Raw genomic sequence first — 17,758 nt, 5'->3', positions numbered from 1 at the left:
GGCTCACATACATGGACACTGAGGAGCCCATGGCTAGAGGAGCTTACTCATGTGATATGAAACCCTTTACTACTTGTAATAGAAGTTCAGTCAATTGCTCTTTGCCCTTGAAATGTTTTGTTTCTCTGAAAGTAATAGATAGAACACTGCAGGCCAGAGTCTGGCTTTGTGGAGAAGTGAACCACCCATGTGTAGACAGTAGAATGCCATCCTGTTGACTGTTTCTTTCTTATTTTGTTGATTTTTGTCAAACATGGTAATTATATTTCTAATAGTTTTATCCAAACTTCTCAGAAGAAAAACAACAGTTTCTTCTAGTTCTTCAAAGTATCCCACGGACTCCAACTTCTCATTTAATTCCCTTCTCAGATTCAGATCTGGTTGACACAGACATTTTGTTATCAGAACTTTCTCCTAAAGGTTTAATTCTCTACCATTCTCCTTTTATTTGAAAGGACTATGATTCCATTGTGAAGCTGGTAGAGACTTTAGAAAAACTGCCAACCTTTGATTTGGCCTCCCATCTCCATGTGAAGTTTCATTATGCATTCGCACTGAATAGGTAAGAGGAAAACCCCTTCCCCAATGCACTATTGCATATTATTGTTCAATATGCAGACGTTTACTGAGTACTTGTGGCTTTGCAACAACTCCCTGTTAGAATATAATATTAACATATCTATTAACCTGATAAAATATAAGAAAGAAGCTTGCATTGTTTTTTCTGCTGTTTTTGTCAGTAAAGGTCTCACACTATTTATATATTTAAATTCTACAGTTCTTCTGTGACAAACTTTGTATCTGATATTTATGTTTTAAAAACCTTTTAAAATTATATGAATATGACAGTTGTTGCATTGTGTTATTTAGGGAATAATGACACGAAAAACAAATTCTGTGCATATTCAATACAGACTTGATTTTTTGATGGGTGATTGGTTGAGTCCAAGGATTCAGAACCTGTGGATATGTAGGGCCAACTTTATACTCAACACCAAATGGTCATTCACACAAATATTAACTAAAGTGGGGTACAGATAATTATATTCCTGAGCAGAGACTATATTGTGCAGGACTCCCCTAAACAAACTTAATATAATCACAACTCTGTTGGTCACATTTTAGATTATGTACCCATGAATCTTGTAGGATTGAGACTCACACAGTCACTTTCAGCCGTACCTCTGCCTTCAGTCTGCAGGATAGACATCTTGATGCTACTTCCTGCCTAGGGTCACCATGGGGGCCATCCCCGCTCTGGTCTTGGAGAGGAACAGATCACCAATCTGTGCTTAGTTAGTTGTCATGCTGTTTTCTTCTGGGGTAAGAGAGTTGACTAGATGTGTCATTGCCACAACTAAAGAGACTAATGAAAAAAAAAAAAGGGAGAGAATGTATTTATGGAACACTTGCCATGTGCCATGTAAACCTGGATCGTTTTAGAGATTAGGCACCTGCAGCTGGAAAGGTGGAGTAACTGTCCCCAAAGGCTCCCAGTGAGCCTGCCACTGGATTGGGGCTCCAGTCCAGGCCCTCCTGGGGCAGAGACTGCTCCTGGTCACTAGGCTCTGCCACCTCAGCATGTCACTTAACCAGAAATTGTCTTTCTTTATTTTCTACCCAAAATGTAGAATTCTCTACCTTTACCATCAAATGTATAATAAGAGACCATTTTATCTTCCCATTTATTGAATATCATTTAGATTTGATAGATGCAGATGAGACCTGTGGAGATTATCTGCTCCGACTGGCTTTCAAGTAAATCATTTTTTGAAAGGTGGAATGCAATAAGTTATATGTTGAAATTGAAAGTAAAAGTTCATAAGAGCCTCTTACAATTTTACTTGGTTTCCTCTCTCTTTCCTAAAGTAGCATATAGTGAAATGATAAGCGTACTTGTATGAAGCAGTACTCTAAACTCGAGATGTTTAGTACAATAGATAGAATGAGATTTTTGTGGGAAGAAAATTTGAAACAGCACCTCAAATAGAGATGATAATCTTGTAAATAGTAGCTTTGTTGAAATTTAATTCATATCCCATACAGTTTATCTAAAGTATATAACTCAATGGCTTTTTAATATATTAATAGAGTTATATGCCCATCAACTCCACAACTTTTAGAACAGCTCATTACCCCTAAAAGAAACTGCCTACCCACTAGCAGTCACTCTCCTACTTCTCCCCAAATCCTCAAATCCCTGGCAACCACTAATCTATGTTCTGTCTCTATAGATTTGTCTAATCTAGATACTTTAAATAAATGGAATTATATAGTATATGGTTTTTTGTGACTGACTTTTTCACATAGCATTATTTTCCACAGTCCAGTAAAGGAAAACTCCCAGAAAACTTTTGTCTGGTTTTGGGAACTATGTACGTGTTATTTAAACGTGAGCTACATGAAGCCATTTCTTTAGATAATGAATTGGTCACATGTAGAAATCAGGCAGCTCGAGTTAGATTTGGTTGTTGGTATTATCTGTAAACAAGTTTGCTGAGCATTTTGGAGCAAAACCCATTGAACCATAAGGTCAGGGGTTTGTTCCTATTTGGAATAATTTACTTCTAATCTCAATTCATCAACTTGAACCTGCATATAAGCTGCAGGGAAATTGGAAGGACTGTGGATGGGTAAGTACAAATCTATCATCATGATGAAAAGCACAACTCAAAAGAGAACCTTGCTAATACTCAATGGACATGCAGTAGAATAATAAATTGCTTAGAATAGAGATCTTCAGAGGACTCTCGGAATCTAATTGTTGTTTTTGTCCTGCCAAACTTCACTAATGTGAATCAATACATTTAAGTAGAGTTTGAGAAAGATAACTGGCCTATATTGCTTTTCTGATCTCTTTTGAAACAACAATGTTCTCTACCTTAGGAGAAATCTTCCTGGAGACAGAGCAAAAGCACTTGATATTATGATTCCTATGGTGCAAAGTGAAGGGCAAGTTGCTTCAGATATGTATTGCCTGGTTGGTCGAATCTACAAAGACATGTTTTTGGACTCTAATTTCACTGACACTGAAAGTAGAGACCATGGAGCTTCTTGGTAAGTATAGAGGATATAAGTGTACTGCTTGCTTAATAAGTCAGGGCATGCAAAATTGTGTGCAGTGAGAGTGTTAAAATATTATTCTTATGCACTGGGTTAAATATTATGAAAGAAATGTAAGGTTGTGTAACTTTAGCACCTGATTTGATGAAATTCATTTAACATGGCAGAGCAAATCGGGATAAGTTGGAGAAAAACAATCTATATAAACCATATAATATAAATAACAAAATATAATTTTGTGGAAAAAGTTATAGAAAGACATTAAAGAGCTGAAAGAATGGAAAAATATATCAAATTTGTGGATAAGAAGGCTTTATGTTTTAAAGATGTTAATTCTTTCCAGCAGAGCTTTTTATGTGATTTGATAAGTCAATTCCAAAATATATTTGAAAGAATAATGGGTCAAGAATAAGCAAAGCAATTTTGGAAAAGAACGAGAGGCAAAGACTTTTTCCACCGGATAACATGTGACACATGCCTGTAATCCCAGCACTCCAGGAGGCAAAGGCCGGAGGATGGAAGTTGGAGCCTAGCCTGGACAACTTAGTGATTTAGGAGGACCCTGCCTAAAAAACAAAATCAAAACAGGCTGGAGATGTAGCTCAGTGTGAAGGTGCTCTTTCAGTCCCCAGTGAAAAAGAGGAGAGAGACAGAGACAGAGACAGGGAGACAGGGAGAGAGAGAAAGTTCTCAGTGTGGCTGTAGGTATGAACAAATAAAATGTTGGAACAGATTGAGATGTATATATGAGATGTGATTTTTGACTGAATAGGCTAGGCTTCATGAACCAGGGCATAAGGCTGGACTCTTTAACAATAGCACTGGGAAAATGTATCCTTTTGGAAAAGTAAAATTGGATCTATTTTAAATCACACACAGAGAATTCTAAGTGAATTAAAAACCAAAATATGAAAAAATGATTTAGAAAAATAGTTTTAGAATACAATATAAAACACAAGCTATGCTTATGGCTTTGGAATACAAAAGTATTTCTTAAACAAGGCTTAAAAATCCTATAAAGAGTAGACTGGGAAGAATAGGTTGCATTAAAATGTGCCTGTGCTCCTCAAAGTACTGGCTTTTGGAATAGGCACAATGTTTTCTGTTGCAATGATCTTGCCAATGACAATCATATTTTTTGGAAAAACACAAAAAAGAAAGAAAAGAAAAAAAGTTTAAAGTGAATAAAAGGTGTCAGTAACAGGGGAGGTTTTGATCCTTGGATGAAGGAAAGCACAGAGAGTAAAGTCTTCATTTAAATGGCTTTTCCCTTGAGGACTCCCGGGACTGCATGGCTGGGACAGGTAGAACCCAAGGCAGGCATCACGGTCTTTTTGGACTGCGAAGTCACTCTGAGACCACCAGAATGCCTGGAAGTTAAGTGGGATCACCCCTAAATGAAGATGCCATAAAGGAAAGAGCCCTAAATCTGTATGAACTACGTGGTGAACCCCTGGAGCACACATGTGCCCAGTAAAACTCAAAAGAGTCCTGGAGGAATGGCAGCCGGAAGGCTACAAAGATGAACAGATTTTAGCAGCTGTCATTGCAGAGGAGACAGTTGGGAGTTTGAACCTACCAAGCCAGAGGGACTTGAAGTTTCCAATGAAGCTCTGAAGTGGTCAAGCCTTAGGAATAGAAACTACATCTCAGGATGAAGGGGAGTGCATTAAAATTAGGAACAAGGCCAAAACAGACCTACCCTAATACAATCTAAAAGCAAGTTTCCACATGATCAAAATGAATCAATAATAATTTATTTGCCTGATGTAATGGAGCTCAGTACCCTCAGGAGTAGAATTACAGAATCCAAACTCTCTACAACATACCTAAAATGTCTGATACACCATAAAAAACTGAGAAAATATGAAGAAATGGAGAATAATCCGTAATTGAGAAGAAATATCCATCATAGAAGTAAACCCACGAACAACACAAAGTTTGGAATTATCAGTCAAGGACATAAAATAATAAATTTCTTAAAGAATCTGCTTGAAAAGGTGAATATAATGAGTGATATTATAAGGAATTATAAGAGATATGTAGAAGTTGAAAAGGGACCAAATGGAAATTTTAGAACTGAAAAATATAATATCTGGAGTAAAAGGTATCAGCAAATGGGAGTGGTGGCAGATAGGTAGGGCATAGTACTAGAAAAGGCCAATAAACTAGAAAACAAGTTATTAGAAATCAAATTGAAGCAGAGGAAAGGAAAAGATTGAAAAAGAAATTAGTAATCTCAGTGACCTGTGAAACAGCATTGAGCAGTTTAAAATGCTTTTAATTTGAGGCCCCAGGAGGAGAGGAAAGATAAATATTTGAAGAATTAGAATTTGAAGAGAAATATCATCTCAATCACACACACACACACACACACACACACACACTTGCACACATGCACCCCACCACCACCAACAACAAAAAGAGCCCTCACAGTTAGGAAGCTCAGAAAAACACAGGCAGGATAAATACAAAGAAAATCATCTCTTGGTACATCATCATAAAATTGCTGAAAAATAGAAATGCAAGAAAATAGCATAAATGCAGCTAAAGAAAAAAATACATTCCATAAGGGAAAGGGACTGCTTAGAGGGAAGCCAGAAGAAAATGAAATGACACCATTATTGTGGTGAAAGAAAAAAACAGTCAGCTAAGCGTTCTGTACTCAGTGATAGTACCTTTCAAAAATGTGGGTGAAACAAGGACAATTCTAGGTAAATAAAAATGGAAATAATTGTTGCCAGTGGACCTTAAGTATAAGAAATGTACTTCATTACAAGAAAACTTTTAGGCTGTGAAGGGAAGAGATACCAAATGGATACTTGGATGTATAGCAAAGAATATTGAATACTGGAAAAGATAAATATATGAATAAGTATAAAAGATAGCATCAACAAGTGAAAAAGTAAATTATAATGAGCAATGTATCTAACCAATATAGGATTTGTATTCACATATATATATATATAAATGGCTCCTAAGTATCTTTAAGAAAAGAAATATTTAAAGTATGCCTAGTATATGAATAGGTCATTTGCAAAAGAGGAGTCACAAATGTCCACTAAAATTTTTTGGGAGGAGAGGTATTGGGGATTGAACCCAGGGCCTTGCCCATGCTAGGCAAATGCTCACCACTGAACTACATCCCCAGCTGTTTCTTTAAAAAAGTTTTTGTGACAGGTGGCACTAAGTTACCCAGGTTAGTCTTGAACTTGGGATCCTCCTTTGCCTTAGCTTCCCAAGTAGCTTTTATCACAGGTGTATGGTACTCTACCTGGCTCAACAAGCAGAGAGAGAAGGGAGAAGCTGGTGACAAGAATACACCCTTGCAAGTTACAGTGGCCCACCCTCAAATATGAAACTTTTGGGAGATATTTTAGATCTAAATCATAATAGATTGGTAGAGTACAGTTTCATTTATACAAGGTTGAAAAACAGGTCATAGGGAGACTAAAATGAAGTGATGGGTTATAAATGAAGAGGAAAACATGAGAACAGTGATTTCCTAGATTCTTCATAAGAAGCATTGGTTTAGAATTTTGAATATGTTGTATCAATTTTTACTACAATTCAAAGAGTTTTGTATTTTTTTCTCCTGCTACTACAAAAGAGGAATGTAACTATGCAGCCTTTCTATTGACCTGACATTTACACTTGAGCAACATTCTTAATGGTAGGAGAATTAGAATCTGCTATTTGGGGAGCAGTGTGTCCAGTATAAATACTTCTCAGCTGACAGAAATAATTAAATGCATCAATAATCCTAAAAATGCCTGGTTTTCATGTTCTGTAAATTCAAGGGGAAAACATGTCCTAGGAAGTTAGTGTGTATTGTGTACAGGAATAAAATAGAAATGTTCTCATTTAAAAACAAGCCAGTTTAGATTACTGAAAGACATTTTCAAGGTCGGGCAGAGTTCAGTTAGGGAGTAGAGGATTTTTTCTGATTTTATTCTGGTTTGGTTTTAACTTTTCTTGTCCTTTTTGTATGCTTCCCATTTAACCTAAGAACATTAACTAGCTCTCAAAAGAGCTTTGTGGTGGAGGTCTTCAGGTCAAGTGGAAGATATTCAGATTTTTATGATTTCATTTGAAGCTACTCATTAATTTTCCAGTAAGAACAGGGAAAGCTTTTAGAGTTCAAAGATTTTAATGACAGAATCCTTAGGAATTGATCTTGCATGCATCACTTACAGATATATTTAGTAATGTAAAGATGTCACTTTTACCGGAGAGTACCTTTCTGTAACTTACCATTATTGTCATTCTATCCCTTTGCCCTAAAACACACTAAGAAGGACTCCCCAATTTTCAAATGGATGCTTTTTCATGCCCTTACACTCATAAAGCTACTTCAGCATTTCTTGCTGTTTTGCTCACTCTTCCAGGATAATGCAGACACGCACTTGTTGACACAGCCCTTCCTGTTAGGCTGAGAAGGAAAACCGCCCTGCCAAGGTGCTGTGCTTATCAGGCATCTGCCCAGATGTGCTCAGGACTGCACCTACCCTGAGTTCTGGGAACCAAAAGGAGGTTTCAGTTCTCTTTTTGAGTTATAATCCTCTGAGTTTTCACTTGTCACATGCAGGTGCTGGGATAAGGAGAGGGGGTGACCAGTCCCTCGGGCTTCTTTCCACGGACTGAATCATTTTCTGGTGGCTTGAAAAAACAGTGATCTAGAGACTGTGGAAATTTTTTTTTGGTACCAGGGATTGAACTTGGGACCTTGAGCTTGCGAAGCAGGTGGCAGAACCACTGAGCTAAATCCCCCCGCCCCTGACTATGGAAATTTTAAGGATAGGAACTTCAGCTCAATAGCAAAAGAGCCCCCAAGCAGTTGTGATAATGGCCCATCAAACCCTTTCTTCTGATTCTTGGTTTTTTTTTTAGTATTGTTGATAAGTTAAACGTTCCTGCCCCACAATAGAGGGGAAGTTTTCTATGCTCCCCTGAGCATAGTATCTGATTCAAGTCCAGTACATGATACCTTTTTGCCAGGGAAACCCTCTAATGCACTTCTATTTTCTGAGAGCTTTAATTGGAGATTTAGAATGTGAAAACTGAACATAAGAAAGAAGTTGTATGGTTTAGATTTTAAGTTTGCTGAACTATGATATATTGTTAGAACAAACTTTGGTTGTTGAATCTTATCTGATATAGAGGCTGAATAGTTTGAATGAATATATCCTGCTGATTTAAGCATTCCAAAAATAGTTCTCTGATATTTGATGTTTTTCAGGATCATTTCCTTCATTTTTGTGTTGTTGTTGTTGTTGTTGTTCACTGAAGCTCTTGAGGTTGACTGAAATAATAGTATCACATTTGTCTTTAGTATTCTTGGAGAATTGGTTCAAAGACCCCTGTGGATAGTGAAATCTACAGAAACTGAAGTCCTTTATATAAAATGGGACAGTGGTATGTACATATAACCTGTGCATATCCTTCCATACACTCTATTTTATTTTAACAATGAGAGGCAAAAAATTATTAAATGAGTGAAACCAATAAAAACATGCTGTAATAGTTCAATGTCAGAAAAAAATTAACACAGGCTAGAGATAGTAAATAATAATTTTTCACTTGCTATATACCAGGGACTATATTAAGGACCTGGCATACATATTTTATATAACAATCACAATAACCTATGAACAAAATATGGTAAATAAGGTATTAATATCCTTTTTTAATCTTTTTGCAATATTATTTTATTTCCAGTCCTGGAGACCAAACCTGGGGACCCGCACATGCTAGGCAAGCTCTCTACCACTCACTGGGTCTTAACATCCTTATTTAAAGATGAAGCAAAGAGTTTAAATATGCCTATTTTATGAAGCCTGTACCTATAGTGAAGAATTTGAAACTCAGTGTTTCCAATTCCAAAGCCAACATATTAGCATTTTTTTTTGCTTAAATTCTTTTATTGGTACATTTTAGGTACACAGTACATTTACATTTATCATTGGGTGCTTGTACCTGTACATGATGTATCTTGGTTCTTATTTTTTCCCTATTACCTGTGCACCCTCCACCCCCTCCACCCTTCCCTATTTACATAGACTTTGTTTCCATTTTTTTCTTTTCTCATAATTTTTCCTTTCCCTTCTTTCCTTTCCCCTGCCCCTCCCACTTCCCCTACCCCTTTGGACCTTTTCTTCCTATTTCAAATTATCAGTTATTCGCTATGCAGATATCTTCTATCCTATATTGTTTAGGTAATAATGACAGGAAAATAGTCCGTACATATTCAGTGTAAACATAAGTTTTTTTCCAAAAATATATTCAACCCAAGGTGGGTTGAATCCTTGGATGCAGAATCTATATATATGAAGGGCCAAATTGTATTTCTATATTTACTCCAAGATAAAATATGAGAAATGCCCTTTTTATCTTCAGGTAAACTGTAGTGTACTTTTAGTTTATTAAAAATTGTGCCTTTTTATCATAGCTGTTCAATATAAAGTTTTAAATAAGTGACAGAAGGGAAATTGATAAGAATAAATATTGACTCAGTACTTGGAAACAGTGTAATCTTAGGAAAATTACTTCACCTTTAGAAAATTAAGTTTTCATATTTAAAAGCTAGCAATGATACCTACCTAGGTGAGTATGCTCCTAGCATCCTACAAGAACAAGAACACCTTATTCCAATGAGTTTAAACAATAAAAAATGCATCTTCTAAAGCATGAATCTAGAAGTAGGATTGGCTCTAGCATAGTTTGAGTCAACAGCTTTAAAATATGTATCAGCTCAGGTCCTTTTCATCAATATTTCCAAGGGAGACTCTGCCCATCTGGGTAGCTCTGCCCTCAAGGAAGCCTTCTTTTTTTTTGGAACCAGGGATCGGACTCGGGACCTTGCACTTTCGAGGCAGGCGCCGGAACCACTGAGCTAAATCCCCAGCCCAAGGAAGCCTTCTTTAGGGTTGCCAGGTGGCTGTGACCATTCTGGGATCAGTCCAGATTAGCTATACCAATGGCAAGGTAAAAGGAGCTAGTATTTGGTGTATCTTTCCCTTGCGACTGAGAAAACCTGCTCCTAAAACATACCCGGACTTTCCTTTCATCTTTGTGCTTCTAGTGTTTTGTGATCAGTCCAGTACTACATGATGGGACTTCCTTTGGCAGGGATGAGTGCTCTGTAGTTAAGATTAGAAGAAACATACATTAAAATCGAAAAACCTAAGCTGGGTGTGGTGGTGCACTCTTGTAATCCCAGCACTTGGGAGGCTGAGGCAGGAGAATTGCTGCAAGTTTGAGGTCATCCAGGGCTACATAGTGAGTTCAAGGCCAGCCTGGACTACACAGTGAGACCCCAGCGCAAAAAACTATATATCCTAATATCTATTAGGCATCTAGTGTTATATTCTTAGTGTATAATACATAAGAATATTTGTATTTCTCTCTATATTTGTTGTATTTCTCTGTGCTTGAGATGGAAATTGCATTAAAGTTCCTTTTTCCTAAAAGTTCTCTTTCTCTTTTTTCTGGATCTAGCTAAGTGTTGTAGAAATGAGGGGAAATATATAGAGTGTAGACTGTACAATGTATAGACTGCATAACATTCACACAGGCCTTGTTTGAATGTAATGTGTCAGGCCATCATGGGTCACATGTTTGCTTGCTTAAAGTTACATTTGGTTGTGAAAAAGGTGGTGTTCCCATTCTTAAGGAGATATGAAATCATTTTCAGAACTTTGAAAGGAAACTAGGTGCCTCTACTATATTAGCATAGTCATTATCTCCTGTTAAAATGTCACAAAAAGATTCATAGTTGGCATTAAAAGCAATAAGTCTGTTTTTAGCATTAATGTGATCATTTTTCCATAGTACTTTGGGAAAGAACAGAGAAGCTTGCCTTATCAACTAATTTTCTTTTACGTCAATGATATTGCTATTCAAACAGTAGTATGCCTAATAAAGATTTAGTTTTTGCATTATTAGTGGGGTTGTCTTTACTTTAGAAGAGTTATGGAAAAACCCAATTGACAGACTAATAAAGACTAATGTCTGTTTTCCATTTGCCAGATTAGCACTTGTTTCTTTGTTTTGGCTTCAAGATAGCTTTCTCAGTGTTATCTCCGTTTCCACTATTTTCCTTCCCTCCTCCCCCTACTCCAGAATTTTATCTTGACACAATTCCATTGACATTATTTTGTTTAGTCCTTTGTTGTGTCTGTCAGATTTCTATCTTTGGGTTATCTTTGTTTTTAGAATACAAGCCTGTAGAGTTTTAGCAACTCAACATGATGCCCAGCTTGCTGGTGTCCAGATGTAGATGTTTCCAAGGGACTAGCAGTTCCAGGATGACCTTGGTACTTGGGTAAAACACATAATATGTCTACAATTGCTTTGTAAACACATGCCTTAGCACATTGTCTCATACATGGATCTTAATTAATACTACATGCACCAGATGATAGATTGGATGAAGATCTGTTATAGCAGGACCAAGTTCAAGTCCAAGAATGATAGTGTTTAATATGTCACAGTCATGGTTTCCTAATTTTGATTAATAAAATTGAGCATCTAAGGGGAGCAACTAAGACTTGCTTCATGCAGTTCCATTATCAGAGGAATGAAGGAGCAAACAGATGTATGTCAGGCATTATACTGAAAAGGAGTGAGAACATAGAAGAGTAAGAAAAATTTTACTCATTGAACAACAAACCAAGGAAAACATCTTCACAAGATGGAATATCATTCGTTCAAGATTGTGGAGGTTTTTGTTTTGTTTTGATGATCGTGGTAAAACTATACTGTATGTAAATTTGGGGGGGATTGAATCCATGGCCTTTGCACTGAGCCATAGTCCCGAACACCACACCACCACCTTTTCTTAATTGTTATTTTGATATAGAGTCTTGCTAAGTTGCTCAGTTGCCCAGGCTGGGCTCCAACTTGTGATCTTCCTACGTCAGCCTCCCAGAGTGCTGGGATTACAGGCATGGACCACTACACCCAGCTACCATCTTGACTATTTTTTAAATGTACAGTTCACCAGCATTAATTACATTCATGTTGTGCACCTGTCATCATCCAACCACAGAACTCTTCATCTAGCAAAACTGAAACTCTGTACCCATTAAATAACAACTTCCATTCATTCCTTCCCTCAATACCTGGCAACCACCATTCTACTTTCTGTCTGTGAATCTTACTACTGCAGATACTTATATAAGTGCTATTTGCTTTGTGGTTGTCCAGTTTCACTTAGCATGATATTTTCAAGGTTCATGTATATTGTGGTATGTTAGTATTTCCTTCCTTTTTAAGGCCAACTACTCTTTCATTGTGTGTATAAACCAAATTTTGTTTATCCATTCATCTGTCAGTGGACATGCAAGTTGTTTCCATCTTTTGGATATTGTAAATAATGCAGCTATGAACATCGATGTATGAATTATCTCTGAGATCCTGCTTTCAATTCTTTTGTGGATATGCCCAGAAGAAAATGGTGGGTTTGTAAAATGTGACATATATTATGATATCTTGTCATATCAAAAAGTTATAAAAACAGCATTATTCTCTCTTATAGCCAAAAATGTCTGGGTATAGTAAAAGGGCTGGAAGAAGAAAATTAGAATTTGGGGTGCTTTTATTTTTTTTCCTGAATTTTCTATTATACTAAGGAATACATACAAATAAATAGTTTAAATTGGAGAGGTTATTCCACCAATTCCAGATCAAATCAGCAGGGTGATTCGGCACCAGTTTTCTACACATGCTGTCCTGCTTTGCCTCTGAGTTATTTTATGAGTGATGATTTCAGAATTATCCCTAGAGATCCAAAGCACCATGTAATGCTAATTTAATTGCTTGTATCTCACCGAAAGAACCACAGCTGTTATATCACAAACGAGGAAGAATCAGCCAAATAGAAAGAACTTGAGTTCAGTTTCTTCTTTGTTGGAAAGTAGGTGCTCGTTAGCTAGAAATAGGCAATTCAAGAATATTTCTTTTATGCTAGATTTTTGTTGAACATTTCAGTGAAGATACAAAAAGTGAACAGTCTTTATTTTGAAGGCTCACTTTACAATCAAGAGCTTATTGCTTTTAAAGCTAGTTTGCAATCAGGCGACAACTTCAATTAATAACAAGGTAGTTCTTGAACAAGAATCTATTCGAAAGCTTACATGAGAAGTAATTCATTTTAAATGTAGTAACAGAATACAAGAAGTATTGCATTCCAAATGTAATACTAAGTTTAATAATGTAACTTTTTACTCTTTCAACAAATAATAATATAATAGAAACAATCAATGGGGTGGAAGTAATATTATTATTCAGAGATAGGCAGAATTCTCTTAAAATGAGAATGTCCAGTTCCTTCCCTAAGATGTTTCCCAAACAAAGTCTTTTCTAATTGATCATTATTCGTGCCGAATGATCTTGTTTATCTTTATAGTTTTGCACTATTAACCATTGTTGTACATTGCCTATATACAGACTTTTATATTGTTCATGTTCATTTACCCTTTTGTTAATTTTAAACTGAAATTTTCAATAGCATCCAACTTCTTTAGTGTGTTTTTATGGGTCTGTTTCAGCAATATTGCCACATTAGTCTTTTTGAAATACTAGTCTTTAATCTAAAGAGACTGATTAAATATATTTTGTGAAAAGCACCATTCTTACATAGAATGTATCATCGTTTGTTTCTGTTGTATGTGGAATACAAACTTTATCCTAAATATAAAGTTTTATTTGCCTGTATTTATCCTTTTAATTTTTCCTGTGTCACTCAACTCTCTTTACCAAACGAAACAAAAATAGAAATAGAAAGAATGAAAAATGAACTAAAAATGTGTTTTTAAACCCAAACCAAGAATAGACAGAATGACACAGAGAAGAGGACCCAGGCTGTGGAATCCAGCAGAGCTACGCTAAGTTCCTGTTTGACTACTTGTACCCTGCATGACTTAGTATTTCTGTCCTTCAGTTTCCTTCTTGGCAAGTGTAGGGGACAGGGGAAGGGGACGTTACCAGAACCTCTGCAGTTAGTCCTGGTCTCCTGCGAGCCACAGCAGCACACGGCGAATTACAGGAAAGGTAGAAAAATGAGACCGAGAAGAAGCTGAGCTTTAGGTCTGATCGGTGCTGCTCTGGGCAGCAAAGACAAAAGCCCCCAGCTTACCACACCTTTTATTCAGTACATCGGGAGAAACAAATGTAACAGATGACTTGCAGAGAGTTCAGTAGTTCACATTGGGATAAACAAGGTGTAACGGAAGGCTTGCAGAGAGTTCAGTACATCTCCGGCAAACAAGATGTTAATCAGTCCAAGAACAATGAGGAACTGAGCAGATGTTTGTTCTCCCAGGATGTTTCTTGTCCTGGAGAATCACAGCATCACTGGATCACTGAAGTCTCAGTTGTGACGGGAGGCCAAACTGGAGTTACTCTGTAGCTGGGCTGTAGGCAAGAGAACTAGGCTAACCAAATGATTTATCCCTAGAATTATGTAGTATTGCTCCCAACAGGCAAGGACCTCCCCCAATGTTAAGGAACTGTTGGAGTTAGAAATATTACACCCGAAGTATCTCATACAATGCTTGTGCCTACAAGGTACTTAGTAATTAGAGGCCACCATTATGTTTCTCTTAATATTTGGTGTAAATCAGCTTTCTTTGATAGAGAATACCACCTGTGCTATATCATAATAGCATTCGAAACACACAGGCCTGGTTGTATGTCTTAAATGCATGCGTGTTCTAAGCATAAGCTTTATGAGTCATTTTGTGGTTGTGCTATCTGTCCTTTTTTCTTGGACTTTCCATAAGAGGCTGTTCCTTTAGATTGGGTTCCAGAGGGAAGACAACATGGAGCAGAGCTGAACCATTTGCAAAATTCATGATCTGAAATGTGGCATGAACAGGAGTTGGGATTTTCAAGTTGTTTGATACTGTGGCACAATTACCCTAAAATCAGCTTCAGCAAAAATGAATATTTTTACTTTTTAAACATCTACATGCATTGTTTATCAAGCTTGACATTTTAAAAATGATAATGATAAAGTATACATAGAAAATTGGCACCAAAGAACCAGAGAGTACAAAAATGGTGCTAGGAAGGATCAGCATGCTTTCTGTGACTGAGCTTTCCAGTCAATAAGGTTTTTAATAACAGAATGAATAAAGAATCATAGATCACTTCTTCAAGGGCAACTAATCTCTCCCTAGCAAAAAAACTAAAACAGTTTCTCATGTAAAATTTTATGTAGACAAAATAAATTCTACATAAATACCATCCTCAATATTTTTACTACTGAATTCCAATTTTGACAACATTAAAATGTGACACAGCAAAGGTGATAGGCAAATCAAATTTAATGCCATCCAATGATGTAGTTTGCGACCACAGTGGTTTTGTCAAGGTTAGGATTTAGACTACCAAAGGAAGTGGGTAGATTTGTGTCTTTTACGAACTGCTGCCTTCATCACATGTTTCATTTTGGCTCTTGGTAGAAGTATGTGCATTCTTTCTTCATCCCTCAGGTCATTACAATTGCCTGCAATGTGTCAAGCATCCTGATGATTCAGGTACCGGAGATTCACTGGCCAGCAAGCCTGGCAAGGTGCTTACATTTTATTGGGGGAATAGATAAAAAGAATAATTTCAAAGGGCTTTAAATTCTGAAACAAATATAGAGCTATTCAAAGTTTCTGTTTTTTTACTTGTGTACTGCTGGTATGTGTTGTTCAAGAAAGTTTTTCATTTCACTTAAGTTGTTCTGTTTATTGGCATAAAGTTGTTCTGAGTAGTCTTTCTTTTTAATGTTATTAGGATCTTTACTCATGCTCCCCTCTTTTTTATTTTTACCACAGAGCAATAATTTTTATTCTTTCCTTCTCTCTCTTTTTCTCTCACTCACTTTTTGATGAACTGACTGCTCAGGAAATTGTCAATTTTTTAAAGTTTTGCAAAGAACCGACTTTGGCACTACTGATGTTTTTTTATTGCACATTCACTTTGTATTTTATTGACTTCTTCTTCCTTTTACTCCAGGGACAGTGCATTCTTTTTCTAGAATCAAGCTTGTAACATTGATTTTTCAACCTTGTTCTTTTTCCATATATGCCCTTAAAGATGTAAGTTGTTCTGCATCTTAGAAATTTTGATATATTGAATTTTCAATATTCAGTTCAAATATCTTCTAATTTTCTGTGTGGTTTTTTTTTTCTTTTGACCCTTGGAAGTGGATTGCCTAATTTCTAAGTACTGTGTATCTTCCTTGGCTGTTCTCTAGCTTAATTCTGTTGTGAGTTTCAGTCCTTTGAACCTTGTTGAGAAGTGCTTTATGACCCAGAAGAGAGTCCATATCTGTTGGTTGTAGCATTCCAGATATGTCAAATTGATTTGGTTAATCATGTTGCTCAAATCTTCCATACATTCTCTGATTCTTTTGTATGCTTATTTGATCATGGCATAAGTATTTTTTATTAGTACATCTTTACGGTACATGCAGTTTGCATTCATCTTGGGGAGTGGTACATATACGTAATACAACTTGTGTCTTTTTTTAATCCCTTTCCCCTTTCCTCTCCCTTTTCTTCCCCTTTCTCTAATTCCCCTGTCTTCATTTTCATTCTTGTTGATATTATTAATTATAGCTCATGTTTATGGCACATAATGTTAACATTCATTGAGGTTACTGGATTCCCGTATGTGGCATATCTTTATTCTACTTAGTTCCCCTTCTCCTGCCCCACCCTTTCCCCTTAGTCTCTGAGACAGGGTTTTGTCTGATATTAACATATAATAACTACATCTTTATGCATCATTTCACTACCTATATTTTTTTTCTTTTTTTGTTATAAAACAAAGTTTATTCTGCAATGCTTTATCATAATGGATTGCATCTCTTTGGTAAAAATAAACTTTATAAGCATTTCAATAATCAGAGATTAGATACAAAAACTAAACATTCGTAAGTTGTTTTTAATAGGAGCAAAGACTGGCAACTGAGAGGAGGTTCACTTGTGACTGTTCATCTACTGGCAGTTACAACTCAAACCCAGGACAATTTTTATACTACACCAGAAAAGAAGAACAATTCAATAAATGTCTCGAATTGGAAAGCATTCTTATACTTTCATTTAAAAAATAAATAATGACTAAAATGAATTGGCAGTTATACATTTTTATATACTATATGATGGCAACATAATACTTGAAAATTAAGCAGTTTAATAAAAATGTACAACAATTTTAAAAACAAGTTTTGACAATGGCACTAGCAGATGGAAAGAAAACCTGGCAGGTATAATATTAGAATACTCTATTTCTTTTCTTTCTTTTTGACAGTGTCTGTCTGTGTAGTTCAGTCCGGCCTTGAACTCGCTATGTAGCCCAAGCTGATCTTGAACTCATGGCTATTCTCCTGCCTCAGCTTCCCAAGTGCTGGGATTATAGGCATGCACCACCATCCCAGCCACACTACCTATATTCTTAAAGTGTATCTTTTTAAATGGATATAATTGTGTCACTTATTTATTCATTCATTCATTCATTTTGCTGCTGTTAAATCTAATTTGAAAAATCTCTTCTACTTGGCAGGTTTAAGTCACATATTTAATGTGGTAATAGTTGAGATTATGTCTGCCATCTTGTGGTTTTATTTTCCTATTTGTCTCATAGATTCTTTGTTCCTTTTATCCTCCCTTCCTGCCTTATTTTAAAAATTAATTTAGCA

At 36.3% G+C, this 17,758-nt stretch overlaps 1 protein-coding gene across 4 annotated transcripts in view; it reads left to right on the top strand.

The window, feature by feature from the left end:
• The window catches only part of Map3k5 (mitogen-activated protein kinase kinase kinase 5), a 219,275-nt gene that overhangs the window by 90,900 nt on the left and 110,617 nt on the right, over nt 1–17,758 (top strand). For all 4 annotated transcript variants that reach the window (XM_004871479.4, XM_004871478.4, XM_021249572.2 and 1 more), the window contains exons 6-7: nt 456–562; nt 2,887–3,057. In XM_004871479.4, coding sequence (XP_004871536.1) covers nt 456–562; nt 2,887–3,057 — 278 coding nt within the window. The remainder of the gene's footprint in view (nt 1–455; nt 563–2,886; nt 3,058–17,758) is intronic.

The sequence above is a fragment of the Heterocephalus glaber genome, unplaced genomic scaffold (assembly GCF_053883595.1).
Source record: "Heterocephalus glaber isolate CG9 unplaced genomic scaffold, H.glaber_assembly_v1.0 deba00001550, whole genome shotgun sequence".
Classification (NCBI taxonomy): Eukaryota; Metazoa; Chordata; class Mammalia; order Rodentia; family Bathyergidae; genus Heterocephalus; species Heterocephalus glaber.
Note: the sequence above shows the minus strand (reverse complement) of the source record. Positions and strands in the feature narration are given on the sequence as shown.